The sequence below is a fragment of the Trachypithecus francoisi genome, unplaced genomic scaffold, assembly GCF_009764315.1.
Source record: "Trachypithecus francoisi isolate TF-2019V2 unplaced genomic scaffold, Tfra_2.0 Lachesis_group18, whole genome shotgun sequence".
Lineage (NCBI taxonomy): Eukaryota > Metazoa > Chordata > Mammalia > Primates > Cercopithecidae > Trachypithecus > Trachypithecus francoisi.
The window spans coordinates 70,655,623-70,679,343 of record NW_022681463.1 but is presented as its reverse complement, the minus strand read 5'-3'; the positions used below and the strand labels follow the sequence as shown (position 1 = coordinate 70,679,343).

Below are 23,721 nucleotides of genomic sequence, written 5' to 3'. Positions count from 1 at the left end.
CTTTTCTTGTGCAAAGGTGGGTGGTAATGGCTCTTTCCAAAGCAAGTCCCTTGGTTGTATTACACGACTAATGAGTATTGGTAGCATAATACAATTTTTGCTGAAATTTTGTTGCTCTTCCACTTTTAAATTAAGGACCAGACAGGAAGGAGGACATATGGTAATACATCAAATACATAACCATTGATATTTTCTTTGTTTTCTTTCACTAACCATCCTTATCAATAGGTTTATGCACGATTTTTAAAAAAACAGCAAAATGAAAAGGTTCATAATATCCTGACTTCCTGTTTTATTATAAATGAGTTGAACACCAGGTAGTGTTAATCTCCTTTAATTTCTTTATGAGTAGTCCTCAAATTAATGTTTGAGGAATGGTTGGGTGTTTTCAAATGTCTCCTACATCTTTTATTTAGACAGCATAGTGAAATGGAAAGAAATTTGGAATTTGCTGGACTCAAGTTTGCATTTTGGTCCTGTCATTTACACATAGATGTACTAGGAATAATCTTACTGGTTTTCTAGACCAATTGGAAAGATAATTGACCAGTGTTTTAGAGTACATGTATATACACAAAATTTGATAGACATGTAATCACACAATGCTTAAGCCCCAAATGTTATTAAGCCCACACTTTGGTAAATAACATTTGGGGCTTAAGCATCTGTGTGATTCTATGTATGCTGGTATTTGTAAATGTAAAAGTGATACAAGCTAAATTACCCATCTTCCTGGGAACTAAGTACAAAGGAGTGGTTCTGTTTCTAACCCTTTGACTTAGAGTATCATGGAGTTTTAAATATGGCCAGATTTTAATTTGACAGATAAAAAAATGAGGCACAGAGAAGTTAAATGAATTATGCAAACTCACTAGAGGCAGAGTTGGGGATGTTGTCCAGTGCTCTGTTGTATCATTATGTCACTGCCTGCCCTACTGTTTTCCTGCTCTTTCCCTCCTCTTCTTCCTCCCTCTCAGCCCTGGTCCACCTACCTTAGTGCGTGCGTGCACACACACATATGGCAAAGATCAACAAGGATGCTGGGTTCAGGGTCCTTTTCCCACTGGAGTCTGGCAACACTGTTCCTACCTAGATATGGTTCTTGGTTGTTGGTCACTTAAAACAATGGCATATTTCGAAGGGCTGAATAGACTTCCTTCTTTTTAAGCTTTTCTTTTTATTTATACTTTTGGATCCATGTAATTCCTCTGAGTCATCCACATTATTGTCTACTTTTTCTCAGTTTTCATGACCTGTATTACCATTACAGGTGTCTCTGCTATAATTCAATATACATACTCCTGGAAACCTCATGTTCTACAAAATCATACATTCAGAATAATCTGGCTAATGGGAAATACTGTTTTGGGGCAGTCTGGCTTATGGGAAATATTAAGTTGGGACCAACCACTCTAAATCTATGCTGCTTTGCAAGCACAGAACTAACAAAAACAATGAAAACCATCATGAAACAGGAGCACAGTTCAGAAGACATACTACATTCCTACTATATACAGATACACTTCAGTAAATATGACTTAACTCATGAAAATATGTGGGGCTGCTTGATGGAAGGGGATGTAAGGAAGAATATGAGGCTGGTGAGTGTTGGGAGACAAGAACAAAACAAACCAAGACCTTTGCATGAGATCATGCAAAGAGAATCATGCACAAGGTACATCTAAGACACAAGGCCAGCTGGGCGCCATGGTTCATGCCTGTAATCTCAGCATTTTGGGAGGCTGAGGTGGGCAGACTGCGAGGTCAGGAGTTTGAGACCTGACCCTTAGCAGTCTATTCAGCCTGGCAAATATGGTGAAATCCTGTCTCTACTAAAAGTACACAAAAATTAGCTGGGTGTGGTGTGGTGGTGCACACCTGTAGTCCCATCTACTCAGGAGGCTGAGGCAGGAGAATCGCTTGAACCTGGGAGGCGGAGGTTGCAGTGAGCCGAGATCACGCCACTGCACTCCAGCCTGGGTGACAGAGCGAGACTCTGTTTCAAAAAAAAAAAAAAAAGGCCGGGCGCGGTGGCTCAAGCCTGTAATCCCAGCACTTTGGGAGGCCGAGACGGGTGGATCACGAGGTCAGGAGATCGAGACCATCCTGGCTAACACGGTGAAACCCCGTCTCTACAAAAAATGCAAAAAAAAAACTAGCCGGGCGAGGTGGCGGGCGCCTGTAGTCCCAGCTACTCCGGAGGCTGAGGCGGGAGAATGGCGTGAACCCGGGAGGCGGAGCTTGCAGTGAGCTGAGATCCGGCCACTGCACTCCAGCCTGGGTGACAGAGCAAGACTCCGTCTCAAAAAAAAAAAAAAAAGACACAAGGCCCAGCAGGCTCAGACCGTGACAGGAGCAGTTAGAGTGGACCTTGGTGCAGTGTGGGGTGCTCTGTTCAGCTTCACTATGAATTTTGCATCCAGCTTCTGTTACTTGGAGATATAAAACAGTAATGTGTGGGGACAAATCGTGGATGAACCAACTCCCGAGTTATGGCATCGTCAATCCGCTATGACCGGTCAAATTCACAGTATAGAAACATGTCTTGTAGCTGAACAGAAAACATCCAGCCCTACTACGGCTGCTAAACATCATGGAATGTACCCATTGGTTTATCCATATAGTAAGTTTTAACAGTATTTTTAAATATATTATTCATTCTGAATTTGACAGTGGTCTGCCAAGTCTCCCTGAACTCCACAAATTAAATAAAGGTATCTCAGAGGGCCTCTCCCAAGAACTTTAATGCCATGTTCCTAGCAAGCTGTAGAAAACATTTGAAAACCCCAATGGCAAAGTTCCAGGGCTTCCTAGGGGCAAAATCGGTGAGCAGAGTAGTAAACTGATAAAACCAGCATAGAGGCCTCTATGGGGGAAAAAGACACCTTTCTGCAGTTAATAAACAGTACTGAAGAACACTGATTGTCTTCTCAGGGTTTGTAGTCCACTTCTGTTTTTTATTTATAAATCTCACCTGTTATTTTTATTTTTAGCTTTTCCATAGTAGTCTGATGGAAATACACTTTATTTATGTGTATTATTATGTGTATTTATGTTCTTGTGTGCCAATCAAAAATAAAATAAGCACAATGAATACCGCTAATTGCATAGTCCATGAAAGGCTTGAAAATGATGCAGAGCAGCTGGTTAACACTGCCAATGAGCCATTGGCTGGAGCCCCTTGTAACTCAGCCTTTGATTCTGTCTTCACCAAGCCCCAGCATCCTCAGGGCCCATGTGATGGGTGCTCAGTGGAACTCCAGACTTTGTGGAGGGCTCTCTGGTTCTGCCGCTGGGGAAACTGTGTGTTTCTGAGCCTATGGGAATGGGTCAGAAAGACTGGGAAATGGGGGAGAATAGGAGCAGGAACACAAATGAGGAGCCAGCAATGCAGGTTGGTATTATGTCCGATGTCACTTCCTATGAGTAACTTGAGAGATTTGCTTCCTTCATGCCAATAACCTTGAATGGACATGAACCACAATATCCGGGCTAAATGAGTAGGAGCCCAAACCAGGTCCACCCTCCAGACAGAGTTAGAAAAGGTAGACATCTCTTGTAGCTGACTGGAGCAGGGGTCTCCCGTGGGCGGTAATCCAGAAGGTCTTTAAAGAACGAACAGGATTAAAGTAAGTGAAAATGGAAAGCTGAAGGCAGGGAAGGAAAATGAGGCTCAGGGAGAATTCTGGGCAAGGGAAAATTACAGAGTGATTCCTTAGGGCTTGTGAGTCTAACAATTTTGATGTCAATGGACCTCATTCTTGGAACCACAGGGCAACTGATTGACTTTAGTTTTCTTTTTGCTATATTCTTGCCACACACGCAATGCATGCTCATTGAAAATTGATGATAATGGCCATATGGAAAGTCTCAGAGCTCATCTAGGATTTGGGTCCCTGAGGCATAATCAGTGGGTGGAACAGCAGATGGATGGGGCAGAATATTTTTCTCTTCCTTCCTGTGACAGTTGATTCTAAGTTATAAAAATGGGCATTCTCTTTGTGATCTTAGGTTCCAAAATTATGGAAGGTTATCACTATTTATTATTACTACTTCCACAGCAAACTCAGAGAATCAAAGAGTGATATTCATTATTTAGATGTAGCAATGGTGGACTTAAGCTCTCACAAATCAGGGTTGTCTAAAGATATATGTCTTCTTATTTTAGCCTGACCGGTTATTTAAGAATCCGAGGTACCTTTACCTTTTATTTGAAGTTCCTCCATTTGATAAGAGCCGTACCAAGCAGTCAGTTCTGTTTCTCTTTCAGCTCTCTGCCAAGCTTTTGTGTGGCTTAAGACACTGGGACTGGGAAAAGACTGCAGTGTTTGTTAAATGGAAATTATACTGAGCCTTGAGGATTTGAATGCATGGGGAGAGGTACATTTTGGCTTTCCTTCCGTTGTAAAATGCAGTTAAACTGATATCCAGAACAATGGTGAGAAAACACCAATTAACTTAATGTATGAAAGACAGTAAAATAAACAAGGTGGGCAGTCCTGTTTGTGAGGCATTTTTAAACTCTTTGCTGTGTAAGTGCAGGCTTTTGGGAAGATCTGGTTTTCACTTTGATTTTTGCAGTCCCACACTGGCTTGCTTCTGGTTCTGCCTTCGGGGAGATACGTGCTCCCTAGATCTGGGAATCTTTTTGTCTGGAGACCTCAAGATTGGGATCTGCCCCCTCCCCACCCCTTCCTGTCTGAACTCTATTTTAGATCTGCAGTAAAGACTTGAGGCTTTTTGCAAGCTTTCAACTCTGAGGTATTTTGGAAAACTGTAATTTTGTTTGTTCTCTGCTGTATGCATATGGTTTCTTAAAACACGAGTGTGATTATTTTCTGCCTCCTTTCCATAGCAGACATTTCCCTCAAACTACAGGTTCCAAAAGTAGGTTCTCAGTGCACTTGCCATGCTGTCTCATTGCTTATTGAGAGTGACTGTCTCTTTACAACGAATCAACTGGTTGCAGTTTTGAGGCTTTTTTGGTGGCTTCCAAACTTGTCCCTCACATGTTCAGCAGCCAGACATGCTCAATGCATTGTATATTTCCCAGCAAGCCATGAAGCACTATTGACTTAGAAACTTAGTTTGATGGTAATGAGGCAGGTCTATAAAATAGCACTTTGGGTAGTTTTTACCCATAAAATAGCAATTTGTGGAAGACCGTTAGTATGTAGCATGGACTTTGAAGCTACAGAACTTGAGTTTGAATCTCAGCTTTTCTACTTTTTTTTTTCTAGTAATTTTTATTTTTTTTTTTAACTGTTAAATTCTTAACATACCTGGAATTTAGTTTGATATAGGGAGTCATGTTTGGATCTAGCTGTTGATTCTTTTTAAATAATAATTTTTAGTGATTTTTTTATCGTGATAAAATATACATAAGATTTATCATTTTAACCATTTTAATTTGGATGTACAAATCAGTGTGGCACGAAATACATTCACGACTTGTCCACTTTTTAGCTATGTTAGAGGTCAAATTATTTTACCTTTCTGTGTCTCCATTTCCTCTTCTGCAAGTGGGAATAATACTCCCATTAAATTGTTATGAGATTAAGACTAAATTCAGGCCGGGCGTGGTGGCTCACACTTGTAATTCCAGCACTTTGGGAGGCCAGGGCAGGTGGATCACTTGAGGTTAGGAGTTTGAGACCGGCCTGGCCAACATGGTGAAACCCTGTCTCTACTAAAAATACAAAAAATTAGCTGGGTATGGTGGTGCATGCCTGTAGTCCCAGCTACTCAGGAGGCTGAGGCAGCAGAATTGTTTGAACCTGGGAGGTAGAGGTTGCAGTGAGCTAAGATTGTGCCACTGTACTCCAGCCTGGGTGACAGAGCGAGAATCTATCTCAAAAAAAAAAAAAAAAAAAGACTTAATTCATAGGAAACACTTGATGTGTACAGGACAAAATAAGTGCTTAATAATAGTTGGTGGCCATGAGGATTTGTGGTACTGGCAATCCCCCATTTGCTAGTTAAGAAGCATTTTTGAGCCTGGTGCCATATCTCTGTCCCATACATATGCCTGTGTGGTCACAGTTATTGCCTGTTGAATCATATTGGAGACCTCGAGAATTCTCACTGGTAACACTGGATAATTTTTTCATCATTTTTGTGTCTTCTTTAGCATGAGACCAGTACACAGTTTGATCTTCAGGGGAGAAAAAGGGATTTTCTAACAGATTTATATTTCAAATTGTTTGCAAGGCAATTGATAATGAAAAGAGAAAACCTAGTTACTCTTCAAGTTCAAAGCATAATGAAAGAGGCTTGAAGAGGGTAGACTTCTGAATATATTCTATAAACAGTATCTCTTTTCAGAGCTTTTGAGAAAACCCTTGTTTTAAAAAAAATGTGAGCAACAATTGTTATTCATGAATTCTAGATGTGTAAATTGTGTGATCAAAATGAGAGGAAAAAGAGAAGTCTCAAGGGAATAAGCATTTTGTCTACATTTAAGTCTTTTGGAAATGATATGTTTGAAAATAATATACCCTTTAAATATATTTCCTTGAATTATTTAGATAAACTATTTCTGTTGTAGCTTCCGGTAAATAGTAATATGAAATGATTTCTATTTTATTGTGAACAACTTCATTACTTTTTAATTCAGCAAAAAGCTCCAAATAGATCTGTAAAAAAGACTGCAGAAATCCTCTGAAATGAATCAACTATTTCTAGCCTTAAAATTCATGTTTCCACAATGGAATATACTATATTCAGCCACCATCACAAAAAATGTCTTTCTTATCAGTGCTGCCCTAGCTAAATGTGAACTTTAAAAACTGGAAAATCAGGCACTTTGTAGACAGTTCACTCTTTGTTTTATATTTTTGGGCTAAGGAAAAGACATTACCCAAGGAATTATTTCTGGAAGGAGTCTAACTTCTCAATCAGCATAGTAGTTTAGCCTACAATATTTTTGTTGTTTTGAGAATTGATAGTGACCCTAAATATAACAAAAGAATATTGATTTCTAAAGCATGGATCATGTTGGTTCCTAAAAAGTGAGTGATAATGTAGCAATTAAATTCTGTCCCTGTATTATACACAGTCAGGCTATCGGCAGAATGCCGTCATCATTATTGAATTGCGTAATAAACACTTGGGGCAGAGTGCTATAGTGGAAATAAAACTATATTTTGGTTTAGGACTTCCTGCCCTAGCCCATGGCCCATAGAGCCAAGCCTTCACATTTCATGAAGTTGTGAGGGGAAAGAGACAGGCATTGGCCTCATGGTAGCAGCTACTGGAAGATTCTTTTCCTAGCTCATTTTCTTTCCTCATTTTTCACATTTTTCCAGGGTGACATCACATGTGGTCACTATTTATATGCATCTCCCAAGCCCGCATTTTAGCCAAGACATTTCTCATGGGCTCCAGACCCACAATCTAGTGGTCATTATACTCTCTACTTGGTTGCTCTGTAGATCCCCTAAGTCAAGGCATGAAAGTCTAAACTGATCGTGACTGTCCTCTCCCATCATCACCTCCAAACCTGTTTCTTTTTCTGCATTTCTTTTGAGCAACTAGCACGTTTCCAGTCATTCATCCACATCAGAAACCCCCAGATGCCGCCAGCTCTTCCTTTCGCCTCACTTTCAATGTTTAAGGGAACACGAAGCTCTGCCAATTCTACCTCACAAATGTCTTGCCTGGCCATTCCTCCTTTCTGTGCCACCCATCTTCACCTTATTTTAGGCCTTCCTCATTTCTCACCTGGATCTTTGTAATCATGGCCTCTAGAGCTGGCTTCATGGATCCCTACTGACCATCAGTCCCATGTGCCTCAGCCATAATGCCAGTCACAGTTCTCAAAGAGCTCTTCCCTTCCTCCCTTCCTCATCCAGGCTGTGCCTGGTAATCTGGAGTGAATTTTCCACTCCTTCCTGGCAGTCTTCCAAATACTTATCCAGAGACTCAGCTTACAGCTCAATGCCTCTTTGAAGCCTTTCTCAACCTTTGCAGAGTTGAGATCTAACTGTTCTGCTAAATGTAAATCTAACTCTTCATACATTTTCTCTTGTTTACCTGTCTCCCCACTCTCCTGCCAGAGTCTGAGTTACTTGAGGTTGTGAATTGAGTCTTATCCATGTCTGTCTCTAATATCTAGCATGGTATGTCTCATTTATAGCAAACATCCATAAATGATTGAGTGAGTGAGCGAACGTGTGGGTGGTTTTTCCTGGAGTGGGAAGGGTTGGGAAGGTACCACGTAGCCAGTGTGAGCCTCGCTTCAGGCTTTGTGACTTTCTGATGAGCACGCTTACAGGTAGTGACTTCTCTTGACCCTTACCAGTTAGATACGTGCTCTGGGACCAGAGCTGCAGAATATAAACCAGTAGTTTAAAAAAGTTATTATTCTCTCCATAAAGATTGGGATTTTTATAGGCAAAGGTAACAAGGCTGAACATAACCAAGTGAACCCAGTGAATTATATGTATTTCAGTGAGGCGTCTGTATGCACTGTGGCCATCCCAGAGGCCTTACTTTCAATTCATATCCGCTAACTCAAGGGGCTTTACAGCCACCCAGCACTGACACTGCCTTTCTCTTCTGCAGAGACTTTCGCACAGTCTGTTCACGACTTCATACTTTCTCCTGCACTTAAACCTTTAACATTTCTCTGTCCCTGCCTCTCAGCTAACTGGGCTTTCAGGCATTCAGAAAGAGCTACCCTGTGTACCTGCCACCACAGCTTCTCAGTTGTCTGCATTGGTTGGCTAGTCTCCCTTGCCGTGGAGGAATTGTTGGTGCGCCTGGGAAGGCCACACCCTCCACTTGAAAGATCCCGTCCCCTCCCACCTTTTTAAGAACATCACTCCATCAGTTTTCTCTTCCTCTTCTGAATCGTCAGTTTTCTGCTGTCCACCAAGCTATTCCCCATCAGCATACAAACATGCGGATTTCTTCCCCTCATCCCATGCCCCTCTTCAGCTTCCATTCCATTTATCTGCTCTCTTTTACCTTGACTTGCCTAAACTCATAACTTATTCCTCTTTTTTCAGTCTCTCTTTGCAAAGTTTTTAAAGCTTTTAATTTTGGTAAAATATATACAACATCCAACTTACCATCTCACCCTTTTTTTTTTTTTAATTTTGAGATGAAGTCTCGCTTTGTCACCCAGGCTGGAGTGCAATGGCATGATCTCGGCTCACTGTAACCTCCGCCTCCTGGGTTCAAGTGATTCTTCTGCCTCAGCCTCGCGAGTAGCTGGAATTACAGGCATGTGCCACACGCCTGGCTAATTTTTTTTGTATTTTTGTGGAGACGGGGTTTCACCATTTTGGCCAGGCTGGTCTTGAACTCCTGACCTCAAGTGATCCACCGCCTCAGTCTCCCAAAGTGCCAGGATTACAAGCGTGAGCCACTGCGCCTGGCCCATCTCAACCATTCTTAAGTGTGCAATTCAGTAATGTCAGGTACATTCACATTATTGAGCCACCAATCTGCAGAATGTTTTCATTTTGCAAAACTGAAATTCTGTACCCATTAAACATTAACTCCTCATTTTTCCCTCCTCCAAGCCCCTGGCAACCACCTTTATACCTTCTATGTCTGTGAATTTGACTACTCTGGGTAATCTTCCATTCTCTCCTGAACCCCCCTTCATTAGGCTTTTGCTCCTACATTCCCCCTCCACTGCTTTTCTCAGGGTCACCTGTGGCCTCCACTTGCTGGATTTGACAGTCATTTCTCAGTCTTTGGCTGATCTGACCCGGCAGCAGCCATAGGCACAGTGGAGCGCTCCCTCCTCCTTGAAACACTGTCTTCACTTGGTTTCCAGGGACCTTGTTGGCCTGTGTTTTCCTCCTTCCTCACAGACCACTCCCTCTTAGTCTTCTTCTTCTTCTTGCCTCTAAAGGTTGGGATGTCCCAGGGCTGACTGCATGGCCCTCTTCTCTAATCTTCACTCACTCCACTTTAGAGTATTCTTGCCATGCCATTTTTACTCCTAATAGTTCCCAACATTTGTCCCCAAGATCCAGCTGTGAACACTTCCTTACCTGCATATCTAATAGGTGTCTCAACATTTGCATCTCCAGAGTGACTCTTGACCTGCCCCATAATATCTGCTATAGGCTTCCACATCTGAGGATGGCAACTCCATTCTTCCATTTTCTGAGGCCAAAATTGGGAGTCCTAATTGACTACTGTTTTTCTCTCAAACCTCCATCCAATCAGCAAATACGGTTGGCTTTACTTTCAAAAGATACAACCTGAATGTGACCACTTCTTGTCACTTCCACTCTGCCACTCAGGTCTAACCGCCTTCTTACATTGCTTGGGTTGTCACCTCCTCCCTGGCCTCCCTGTCTGCCCTAGATTCCAAACACAAATCTAGCGAGAAGAGCCTGTGAAAATGTGAGCCACCCTCTACTCCAAGCAGTCCAATGGCCAGGAAATGGCAGACTTTTACAATGGCCGAAAGCACTATGTGATTGCCTACCCCACGACTTCATTGGCCTCTCTTTCTGATTTTCTCACCCTTGTTCCCTCGCTGGAGTCACACAGCCTTCCCTGGTGTCCCTGCAATATGCCACCCTGCTGCTACCTTAGGGCTTTTCTGCTCGCAGTCCGCCTGGGGAGAGGCTAAGCCCTCAAGGATCCTGTGCCTTCCTCTCTTATGTCCGTCAGCTCTGCACTCAGACGTCACGGGCCACCCTGTTTAAAGATGCCACGCCTCTCCCGCACTTCCTAGTTCTTTTTTCTTCTTTATTTTTCTTTCTAGCACTTACCACCCTGTAACATGCCATGCATTTTACTTGTCATCTGTGTTTGTGTCACCCCACTGGAGGGTGAGTTCTGGAGAGCAGGAGTTCTTCGCCAGTGTTTGCTGGGTTCGCCCACTGCTTAGAACTATTGCTGGCGCATAGTAGGTACACAACAAGTATTCCTTGAATGACTATAGAGAAGAGGCTTTCACAAAACAGAAAAGTGTAATTGCCCACTTCAGCCTCCTAAACTATAGGCTTTGTTTGAAATTGCAAGTTCTTATTTTATCCAAAAGAGAGCAAAGCTGAGTTAAACATTGCTCCAAACGATATCTGGTTTCCAAGAAGGACATATAGATGAAATTGTAATTTAGGTTGCTGTGGACATGTTAATACATATAAAATATTTATGACAACTATAGTATTTGTATTACATACAAGAAAATTACTATGGATTTGCAAATCAATTCATATAAAATTTATTTTCTTATGGGACATTAAATATATTACAGTAGCTTTGAATTTTCTGAATTATATTTACTTAAAAATGTCACTGGCAATATCTTTGAGGGTTACTTTTTTTGGATAAAACTTGTGGCAATGATTCCTCCTTTGACTTCTTCAGCAATATGTTAAAACTGGCACGGAACCTTTGAATAGCTTTTGAATTTTTACCTCATTTGAAATTAAACAGTTACTGATGTAATTAATACCATATGGTATAAATTTTGAATTCTGCATGATTTCTTCTTCAAAATGATGCCTATTGCCTTCATTCTACTTTATATTTAACATAAGTATTTGAAAAACCTGAGTAGTGGTTATCTTGCTTAGTGGAACTATAATTTACTTCACGCAAAAAGGAGGATTCATTTCTTTATCTTGGAAGTCTTTAAAAATATACCGATACATTTCCATCCCAAATTAGCAAGTCTCCTAGAGGGACAATAATTTTATCTTTGCTAACTGAAGATCTTACATGGCCTCATGCCTAAGATTATTTACTACACATAGTATTAAAATTAAAAAAAGTTTGATATGCCACTAAAAGGGTTTTTGAAATAGGAGACATCTAATCAATCACATATGTGAACGTGTTGCGTATACTACAAAACCTCTAGATCCTCTTTACCTTTGCAAGGGGCGTGGGTAGTTTTGGCTTTCCTTATATTTTTATTTGTTATTTGTGAAGTATTTAATAAAAGAAAATCTAAGAAATTGAGGATTAACAGAATTAGTAGACTGTTAACTGACGTGTAATAGACTGTTTCACGGTATATTTGACTTCAAAAGCTTCCAGCAAAGATAAAAATCCTGGAAAAAAACCTTTCTGGTTTGGTCATTTTTATATAAAAGGCTTTCTTTTTTCCAGCAATGAACATTTCTTTTATGGTTGAGAGTTTCAATATTTATGTAATTAGCAGCTCACAGCAGTGCCTTGTTTCATTCTTGAGTCTAATCCTGAAATGATGGTAACATACCAGCAAAGCAGCAGCCGTAGAGTCCACGGAGCCTTCTTCTCTGCCTTTTTTCTATCTCCCTGTAGAGAGAAGTCCACTCTCTCCTCTGATCCCAGGGTAGTGTAAATTTGAGCATGCAGAAGGTCAATGTTCCTTAGCATCCTTGGGATTCATTTTCTTTGCATTTCCCAGATTACTCACCTTGCGGCAGTTGTCAGATATCTTAACTAGTAACTAGTTTTCTTCGAATTATGGTACCACAGAGACTAACTATCTGTGGACTGGCTGGTAAGAGACTGTTACCAGCTGCTCAGCTTTAGTCAGGCAACAAGGTATTTGTTACACTTCAAATACTTAATCATGTGATTTAGCAAAGGGCCATTTGAGCTCTAAAGCCTCACAATGGAAAGTTTCTGAGACCTCTGCCCTCCCTCTCACACCCCAGAGAATCCCTAGTCTCCTGCCTTCCTCTCATGCTATCTGCATGACTGCTGCTAGCCTGCTCAGCCAGGAAGATGGTCCGCCACAGACCCCTGTTCGCTGCCCAGGGTCTCAGGACCCCTGTCCTGAGCAGAGTCCCAAGCAGTGTTGTACTTGCCAGGAAGCTCTTTGGGCTCTTCTTCTGCACCCTTGGGGAGCCGTGTCCCTGCAGTAATCTGTACTCATGCTTATTCCCACACTTCTCTCTAGAATTTAAGTCATGAGCTGTGTGTCTCCCTTCCTGTACTCGGAGAGTGTCACATGAGACCTGGTGTCCTAGTTACATTTCATTTTTCAACTGTCATTTGTTGAACTCCAGACACTGCTAACTGCTTTGCATGCATCATTTCACTTCTTCTTCCTAATGTTTACAAGGTGCAAATGAACCAAACACATACAACTGGCACTGTGATGAGTGAGGGAATAGATACATTGATCATTGAATGGAGCTAGAGAGAACTGTTAGGTAAGTTGAGCACTAATTTAGTGGAAAGAGAAACCTTCAAACTAACTTACAGATGTTTCACTTATTGTACAGAAGTATTATTTATTTGTTTGTGTCTCATGGAACCCAGTAATAGCTATCATAATAATGATAGTGGTTGTTCTTAGAGTGCTTCACTCTGTGGCAGGCACTGCTCTAAGGGCTTTATATGTATCATCCCATTCAATCCTTTCACTAATTCAATGAAACCAGGACTATTAATGTCCTCATATTATAGATGCAGAAATTGAGGCATAGAGAAATTAAATAATTACTTCCAAGTTCATGCAGCTAAGTGGTGGGACCAGAATTTGAACTCAAGCTGTCTGACCTGAGGACCTGGAACCAGGCTGGGTTTCCAGCAAGAAAGGACAGTGCCCATCTTGGGCTAGGTGGAAACATGACGCTGAAGACATAGGCTCTTTGTTCTGGAGAAAATATTAGGGACCCGGTCAGAGCTCACTTACTTTTAGTAGTAAGTATTCAATTCAATGAATATTTGTTAAGCTTTTACTGTACAACAATGAGCAAAGATCCTAATCTTCATGGAGCTTACATTCTAGGAGGAGAAAAGAGAAAATTCACATCTGTCTACATGACTAAATTGCATTGCTATATTGGAAGGTTATTTATGTGCTAAGATAAAAAGAAAATGTAGAACAGAGGAAGAAGTTTAAGATGGTCACGAAAGAAGTTTTAAGGAGGTGATCAGGGAGGACCTCGTGGTTCATATTGGAGAATGGTTGATCACATTTCTGTTGTTTGACCTCACTTCTTTGTTGATCTCTTAAGAGATGCAGGCTGAGATCTTTACTCACTCAAAACTTGTAAGGAACTGCTTAATATTTCTGCCCATTTAACCCTGGAAGCATCGGGTTGTTTTGTCTGCAGAGACAGGGGTGAGTCAGCCCATGGGTTCTGCTTCATTGGCTGGGTAGCACTCCCTTACTGCAGGGCAGTTCTGAATGTGTGCCCCATGGGTGCTGAGTCATGGGGCTGGGTGGGGTGTCTAGAGGAGTGGGAAGTGAAGGTCAGACACCGAAGACGTTGCAGAGCTGAGACAGGAATTTCAGGATGGATAGAAAGATGTAGCTGAGATTCTTCTAGAGAGACCCTTGCCTGCCTAGGTGAAGATAGGGATGGATTGTCCAAGGAGGGCAGATGACCCTAGATCTTATCTCTACCAAGGACTATCTCCACCAAGGCAGTGGTCCCAGGAAGAGCAGCAAGAGGGTGGAGATAACAGAGCAGCCCCCTCAGTACTGGGAAAACAGCAGATTCCATGCACTTTTGTGGTGGGCCAGGGCTTTAGACGAATAAGTGACAGATTCACCTTTTAACCAGTTATTGAGACATCATGATGTGTGCTAAGATTCTGAAATTAGATTTCCACGATAACATGTTTATGGTGTCATTTGGTCTTCCTCTGTGGAACTGGTATGGATTTCGACTTTCAAGATGAGATCTTCTCTTCGGACCATAAAACAAGATGTTGCAAATGAGGTTCCCAGCTGTCCTGGTCTGTCAGCACCGCTGCTTGATGGTTCTCAGCACGGCTACTCGATGGCTGTGGTGGCTGATAACTCAGGATGTTGTTGCTGGAGAGTGGAGAACTTGTCCAGATCCTCCTGAGACACCACTTTCCTTTTTCATACAAAAACAACACTGTCCTTCCAATCGTGCTGACTGCACACCAGATTCCATTGACTGTTTTTCTACCCTACCCTGCTTATTTTTATTCATCTGGCTACTTTATTTTAGGGATTTGCAAAGCTTATCTTGGCAGCGGTGACTCTTATTGTTTTATTTCTGGCTGTTCGGCTTTCATGTGAATGCTTCCATTAAGAGGTGGACGTGGGGAGGACGTGGTTCTGGGGTTCCGGTTTGCTGCCTAGGTATGTTTGCACAGATAGAGCTGTGGCGGCCCAGCTCCGCATTGCAGAGCCAGACCCAGGCTGGGATTCCAGCAGGAAAGGACAATGCCCATCATGGGCTGGATGGAGGATACGTGGCACTAAAGACATGTGCTCTTCTTTCTGGAGAAAATATTAGGGACCTGGCCAGAGGTCACTTACTTTTAGTACAGAGCTATAGAATCTTTTTGATGCCTGGTGACCAGGCACCTGAAATGGGTCAGTCATTGTTTTGTTTGTTTTACAAGCTATACCCATATGAACAACTGATGTTGCCTGTATGCAGTTCTATGAGGCAGAATCAGTAGATTCAAGACAGGACTTTGGTGTCACACAAAACTGGATTAGTTCTTGGCTCTGCCACTGACTGACTCTGTGTCCTTGGGCAAGTTACCTAACCTCTCTGGTCTTTAGTGCCTGCATGTGATTAGGAATCATAACAGCACCTGCCTCACTAGGTTGTGATGAGGATTACATGAGGAAAAAAAACCCCACAAATTTTCTGTAATCATGGACAACTCAAAATTGCAAAACTCCGTATTCCAAGTCAGATTCTTGTTGCTCTGATTGTATCAGAAACTGAGGAGTTCAGAGTAAGAATCTAACCTAGCAATGCTTAATTCCGGATTGGCTAAGATTTTCTTTCCCAAATTAGGTTATTTCTCAGGTACTAGCCTGGTATCCAAACCACACCCTTTCTGGGAACTACCTCTGCTCTTAGGACAGCAACATCTGTGGAGGTTTGGTTTAGGTAGAGAAAGCAGAAGTAGGTTGTGTCATCTGTTCACCTGGCTTTCCCATAGCACACTGGAAATCAGCTGGACATCTCAGGAATCCTCATGTCCAAGTTTCTGGCTACGAACCCCAGGCTTTCAGATGTTAAAAAAACTCTCCAAGTGATTGCAGTGTGCCAACAAGATTGAGAAACAATACACGCATATTTTGTTTAGGGAAATAGCTCATAAGCCGATTCACTAACACCTCTATACAAGCATATTGATAATAGAATTAGAGCAATAAATAACAAAGACAAACACAAATTCTTTATCAGCATGTATCTCTAACTTTTAAAAGCTTACTTGTCTTTCTGTCACTCAGACCCTACCACCTTTCACAGCCCCTTGCCCATTTGCCCCCTCTTATTTGGTTGCCGTTGAAGACAAAGATACCAATTGCCTTTTTAACATTTTCCTGTTATCTATGAGTTCTTATTCTTTCTGTCTTTCCTGAGTGGGAGAACCTTCATTACTCACACTTTGATGTATCTGTCATTGTTAGTGGTGCTTCCGGCATGGCTCTGCCCTTTCAAAGGCAGAGTTAGGAATGCTCATATCTCTGTGAACCATGAACGGACTGCCCTCTCATGTCTTTAATTCAACTAAGTCCTAGATTCATTCCTTCCTTTCTCTCTTTTTCTCTCCTCTTTAAAGAGGGACCAGACGTTTTATTTCTTGGTTATCAGGACAGAAAAAATTTTGAACATGTATGTATATCTTTCACTCCCACTATTTGTAAAGAGATTATCTATTCTGGATTATCAGAGTCAAAACATCTTGATCCAGACTCACTTCCACTTCCCTTCTAGGTGTCTTCCCCATGGTGGGTTCTCAAAGACACAAGATGATTTCCATATCAGCCTAAGCAAAGCATCAAAAAGCAAACATGCCCATTTTTTTTTGCACCCTCTTCCTCTCTTCTGTTAACAAAGTTGAGGATTAAATGATACTCAGAGAAAAAGCAAGTCATATATTTGGAAGCCTATTCATCAAAATAGTGTTTATGTAAGGTTAATACAATTAGCAATTCAAGCCAAGCTTCATGTTGTTACTTCTTGAGTTAAGCCCATCAGCCGACCTATTTTTTTCAGTACTTTCCTTTTTCATCCATGATTTTCATCACTTTCTTACCTTCCGGGCTTATACGAAGACCATGTTGACTTTATTGTGGTTGAATTTTGGGCACATAAAAGTGCAGTGAAGATTTAATTGCTGTATCCTCCTGATAATAAAGCTGGTCTTGCTTGGCATTATTCCATGGAGAAAGAGTGGTCTTGTGTGGGGAGCTCTGTCCATCTTTGGCGTTAGGCACATAAGTGACAGAAGCTTTCAGAGCCTTAGTTTTGTCATCTTTAGGTTGGTGGGGCTACTGCTGCTACATGCAGTGGTTTAAATGAAGTGCCAGATGTGAAGCTCCAGTGTCGGGCTTGAATTGGTCAATGCATGACAGACTTTGCCAACTGTCATTCATCTACCTTCTCCCAAATGCCTAGCTCTTTATTTGTACCATTTTAAAAGCGCAATTAGGGCATCCTGCCTTATGTTTCATTCTGGTTTGCCTCATCTTACTTTTCAAAATTTAAACTCTTGAAAGTAGGCCTGAAGTGGTTTTCCATTTCCGTAGATACTCCATCCTTAGTGTACATTGAGGATGCATACCTAATTCAGCACGGAGTGAATGAAACTAAACAAAGAAAAAAGGAAAGCTTTTGTTTTTCTGTTTTTCTGTTTTGTTGTAACTTGGGCAATGCTGATCTGGGGAACTGTTTTTGTATAGCCAGTGAAAGTGTCTAAGCTGTGTGTAGATTTTATAATATAGTTTCATCCTTGTTAATGTAGAAATTGTAACACAAACCCAAGACAACAGGGGACCCATTGCATAGGTGAACTGTCACTAACTCGGTGGACAGTTGTTCTGCCTGTTTGTCCAGCATTGTAGACCTGGGCATGGCAGAAGCCCACTATTACCTTATAACTTTATGAATGTGTAATGTGTAGCCTGGCTCCTTTCAGAAAGGAATCCTAAAAAAGTACATATAGAATAGCATAATTAAAAACAAGATTTAAAAGAGATCAGACACAACTTAAAATAATGGGAAAATGTAGGCTGTATCAGGTAAACCTCCTTTTCCTTTCAGCTAGCAGGACTAATCTCATCCCTTGAGAGGCTCTCACCAGCCCTTAGCACAGCGGCTTCTGGGATACAGTCAGACAGCCAGAGAAGAAATTACTTGGAAGAAAAAATGCCAGAGTTTCCCCTCAAAACTGGAGATTATGGAGGAAAAGATAAGAAGAGGGGAGAGCAAATATAATCTGCATTGTAAATAGTAATGAAAATACCAGACCGATACGCTAATTAGTGCAGTATTCTAGCACATTTTTAGCAAATGGTTATTAATGATGCCATTAGTAAGTTTAGCCCAGAATTGAATATTAGCTGAATTTGTAAGTCATTTTGTAACTTACTTGTCTTACCATTACATTTTTCCCAAGTTTGAAAACAGAACACTTTTAAAATTCAGATTATATGATGGAATATATATTCTACAGTGAAATGTGAAATTTATTAACATAATATGCCAATATTTAATTACAGTATTGGTGGGTTTGTATTTTGTAACTTCTTGTGATATTTAACTGCTGCTAATAATTATGATGATGAAACAAAATTTCTTGGATTTTGAATATTTTTGACTTAAAATATTTGAATTCAGAATACATTTGACTTATTCACATAAATCTTAGCTCTGAAAAGAATGTTAGAACTCATCTAGTTTTATATACTTCAGTATTACCTATTCAGAAACAGAGGCCTAGAAAATTGAGCAACTTTCTCAAACATTTCAGGTGGTTGTAGATTTAGAACTAGTCTTCTGCTCTCAGGTTAGAGTGGTTTCTATTATTAATTTTATGCCTCGTTGTCCTTTAAAAGGTTCGTAGCTATGTGACAGTATTTCTACAAAAATACTATTTTCTTCTTGCTTAAAGAAACATTAGTGACACTGAAATCACAGAAACACTCTCATTACCTAAAGTAGTTCTTGAAATATTCTACACGCATATATTCTATATCTTTTTCATTCAATTAGATAGTATAGTCCTAGCCATTCTCAGGAAAGGTAAAGTTTGGAATGTAAACTGGACCCTCAGTGGAACTTCCTTTGATTTGAACCTGAAGGAAACGATAACATACAAGTTTCCTGGGCAAATTTCCAGCCGTGTAGCACATCAAGATCACTACGGCTAGTAAAGTGTTTCAAAAAGAAAGAACGCAAGTGACTTCTGGCATTCTTTTCTATTTAGATTCTAAACATTCGTGAAAGGAGGCTTGCTTCAATATTTTCCTTAATTTAATATGAGGAAATTCACAGTTTGCCCTGGCCTCTTAATTCTTTTTAAGTGAAACGAAATTCTTTGTGCAGAGAAAGAATAAGAATGCTGATGGGCGAATGAGACAGAGATATGTATACACACATACACACAATTACATATGTTATCATATTGTGTATATATTACATATCACAATCAAATAAGCAATGCAGTGATATTTCTAAAGACACAGAAGTATCTACAGTGAGAAGTCTTCCTCCCATTCACTCCTGTCTGCCTAGCCAGAGATCCTTTCTCCAGAAACAACCACTTTAAACAGTTCCTTGTGTAGCTTTCTGGACGTAATCTACTTATATTTAAATAATTATGTAAATATTCATTAAAACCCAGAAACACTATATGCACTGTCCTGCAACTGTTTTTTTTTTTTTAAACATTTAGAATCTATTTTGAAGTTTGTTTTGTATCAGCACATATAGAGCTGCTTCATTCATTTTTGTGGCTGCATAGTATTAGTATTCCATTATGGAATATAATGTTTAATATTACATTCCATCACACAAAATAGAATTAATATTATATTAATATCAATTGATTTAATTTTAGCATATTTGTGATGTTTGTTAATGGTATATTAATACTTAACCAGTCCTGTATTTTATTTGCTTTCCATCTTTTGCTCTTTGAAAGCATACTGGCCAGGCGTGGTGGCTCACGCCTGTAATCCCAGCACTTTGGGAGGCCAAGGTGGGCAGATCACCTGAGGTCTAGGGTTTAAGACCAGCCTGGCCAACATGGTGAAACCCCATCTGTACTAAAAATACAAAAATTAGCTGGACGTGGTGGTGTATGCCTATAATCCCAGCTACTCAGGAGGCTAAGGCAGGAGAATTTCTTGAACTCAGAAGGCAGAGGCTGTAGTGAGCTGAGATCACACCACTGCATGCCAGCCTGGGTGACAGAATGAGACTCTATCTCAAAAAAAAAAAAAAAAAAAAGAAAAAAAAGGAACCATGCTAAAAAAAAAATAGGTCATTTGCATATGTATAAGAATATCTGTAGATAAGAAAGACTGCTAGGTTAAAGTGTATGTGCATTTGTAATATTTACAGATATTACTGAAAAATGTTCTTCGTTCACATCACCATGGCCTCAGTATTACAATGTGTTTATCAGATTTTTTTATATTCACCATTCTAATAGATGAAAAATACTATCCCATGTAGTTGTAATTTGTGTCACTCTAATTTGAGTGTGGTTGATCCTTTTTTCATATGCTTAAGAGCCGTTCGTGTATCATTTTCTGTGAGCCATCTGTTCATATCTATTTTTCTTTTCTTGTTTACGATTTGTCTTATTTCTGTCAACTGTAGAAACTCTTTCTGTATATAAAAAATTTGCCTATTGGGTTTATGAATTGTAGAACTTTCCATCCTCCCCTATTCCTTGATTGTCATAAATGTTTATGGTGAAGATTTTGATTTAAAATGCCATACTTTTGTGTGTGTGTTGAATTTGGCACTCTCACTTTATACTATTCATACAAAGCCTTCCCCATTCTGAGATCATAAACACAACCCATGCTGTCCTGGTGCTGTTCCGGCTTTTCACAGATCTCTCATTCATCTAGACTTTATTGAGATAAAAGGTACGAGATAGGTAGTCATCTTTTTTGTTGTTGTTGTTCATATTAGATGGCTATTCAGTTTTCTCAAACTACTGGCCTTGTGTCTTTTGCCTGTTGATTTGAAATGCCACCTTTATTACATACTTCAGTGGTCCCCAACCTTTTTGGCACCAGGGACCGGTTTTGTGGAAGACAATTTTTCCCCAGACCGGAGTGGGGGATGGTTTCGGGATAACTCAAGTGCATTACTTTATTGTGCACTTTATTTCTGTTATTACTACATTGTAATATATAATGAAATAATTATATTACACCATAATATAGAATCAGCGGCCTTGTTTTCCTGCTCTAGACGGTCCCATCTGAGGGGGATGGGAGATAGTGACAGATCATCAGGCATTAGATTCTAACAAGGAGCACGCAACCTAGGTCTCTTGCATGCACAGTTCACGGTAGGGTTTGTGCTCCTATGAGAATCAATGCCCGAGATGATCTGACAGGAGGCAGACCTCAGGCGGTAATGTGAGCAGTGGGGAGTGGCTGTAAATACATATGAAGTTTCACTTGCCAGCCTGATGCTCACCTTCTGCTGTGCAGACCTCTACCAGTCAGGTCCATGGCCTTGATTTCCATATGTATGTCTCTTGACCCGTTTCCCATCTTAGTAATTCATGCCATTGACCTTCCCATCTATCCACCACATTGCTTTATGATGTGTTTTTAATATCCAGGAGAGCTCATCCTCTCAGGGCTCTTCTTTGTTGAGAAATACTTTACTATGTTCACATTATTTTACCGTGAGATCTTTAGAATCAACTTGTATAATAACACCAACACATTTTTTTAAATTCTGGAAGTATTTTTTTGTTTAAATTGGAAGTGCCTTAAATTATACAGATATAATTGAGATAATTGTCATCACCTTTTAAAATTTTGCCTTAGTAGCATTTTAAAGTTTTTGTCGTATAAATTTTGCATATTCCTTAAGATTTGCTGAGGATTTTGCCCTTTTGCTATTATCATAAATTATATGTCTTCTTTTGTGTCATTTTGCTGGTGTGTGTAAAATATATAAAATATCCCTTATAAGGTTGTTTAAAAATAAATATTGTACTCTACCAAATGCCTTTTACATATCCTTGAAGATAATCATATACTATTTTACTTTGGTCTGTTTATAAGGTGAATTGTTTTGATAGTATAAGATCTTTGTATTCCCTATGCTCCCATAAAAAAGGGTGATTTCATGTCCTTTGCAGGGACATGGATGAAGCTGGAAACCATCATTCTCAAAATTATTCCTTAAAAGTTTGTTAGAATTGTCCCTCTGAAGCTAACTAGTCCTGATTTTGCTTATTTGTGTATTTATTTATTGGAGGGAAGGTGGCTCTTTAACATCTATTTAATCTGTGATATTGACATATTTACATTTGCTGTGTTTTCTTTGGCTAAAGTATGGTTCCTTAAGTATATGTTACGTATTTACTGATAATCTTCAGTTACTGTTTGAGTCCCTCCTGATACAGGGTGAGGTTATCTACTATTGTTGAGTTGTTTTCAAAAGTGGTGGTTCTTTCCTTATATTCTATGTTTTATGGAATTTGACAGTCATGTCTCTCATTCATTTTGATATTAAGATATTAAAGACTATTTAGATGTTAAGATATTAAGGACTATTGCATAATTTTATCATTGGGATGGTAATACTGTAGGCCATACTGTATGGTTACACTGTTCTGGGGACTATGATTGCTTTCTTTGGTACATTTGCCCAGTGGTGTCCAGTTTTACTGCTGATTATGCTTCATAGAATCAGTTCTTAATAGACACAATTTATCTCAGTCTTATAAGCTCTCAGTAATTCTCGTGAATAAAATACTTGGTTATTGTCTGTTATGTGTTCTTTTATAAAGGATGTAAAAGACATGTTCCTACAAAAATTAGCCAGGCGTGATGGTGCATGTCTGTAGTCCCAGCTGCTCGGGAGGCTGAGGTGGGAGGATCACCTGAGCCCGGGAGGTTGAGATTGCAGTGAGCTGAAATCATGCTACTGCAGTCCAGTCCAGGCAACCAAGTGAGATCCTGTCTCAAAAAAAAAAAAAAAAAAAAAAAGCAAACTTGAATTAATAATTTTGGTAAATATATATGTATTCCGATATGTTCAAGGATAGCATTTTCCATACTTGTCTGGTAGAATGAGTTGTAAATAAAATAATTTTTAGATACAGTAAAAAGTTCTTTAGAGAGCTAAAAAGTTTTAGTGGTATTTTTGCTTTTCCAAATCCCACATGTTCCAGAATTTGGCAAGGAAATAGAAAAGGGAAATAGAAATCACAATGCTGTAGTAACAGAGGTGCAAAAAAAAATGATAATGTTGGTCAAAATGTATAATGTTAAGAAAAACTGTGGTTAATACAAGTATATTGATTTTGTTCAAATTTTATTGAGAAAATATTCTCTCCTTTTCTTATAGATTTATCTAAAAACAGACTGGTTGAAGTTCCAATGGAATTGTGCCATTTTGTATCACTGGAAATTCTTAATTTGTATCACAACTGTATCAGAGTCATTCCTGAAGCCATCATTAATCTCCAGATGCTGACTTACCTGAACTTGAGGTAGGTTAAACATAAAAGTTGTAATCAAATTCAATGAAAGAAATAAAAAACTTATGCTTTCATTTCTATCCATTTTTTTCCTTCTTTGCAATTCTTGATTTTCCTTTGATGTAGATCCCACAAAGATGTTTTAAATAATAACTTTTCTAAAAATTTGTAATGTTGTTAATACTGCTTTTGGTGCAAGACTTCCCTGAATGTCAATATGACAAGGTATTTTTTAAAAAAATGATTTATATCATTTATTCTCTTTGTCTACTTGGTATTTGTAAGGTTGTAATTATGTTGTCTTCAAGTATTCATGTGGATTTTGGA

The 23,721-nt window shown here is 39.7% G+C and overlaps 1 protein-coding gene across 4 annotated transcripts in view; it reads left to right on the top strand.

Moving 5' to 3' along the window:
* LRCH1 (leucine rich repeats and calponin homology domain containing 1) overlaps positions 1-23,721 on the top strand; it is a 210,554-nt gene that overhangs the window by 76,178 nt on the left and 110,655 nt on the right. For all 4 annotated transcript variants that reach the window (XM_033176924.1, XM_033176922.1, XM_033176923.1 and 1 more), the window contains exon 2: positions 23,262-23,406. In XM_033176924.1, coding sequence (XP_033032815.1) covers positions 23,262-23,406 — 145 coding nt within the window. The remainder of the gene's footprint in view (positions 1-23,261; positions 23,407-23,721) is intronic.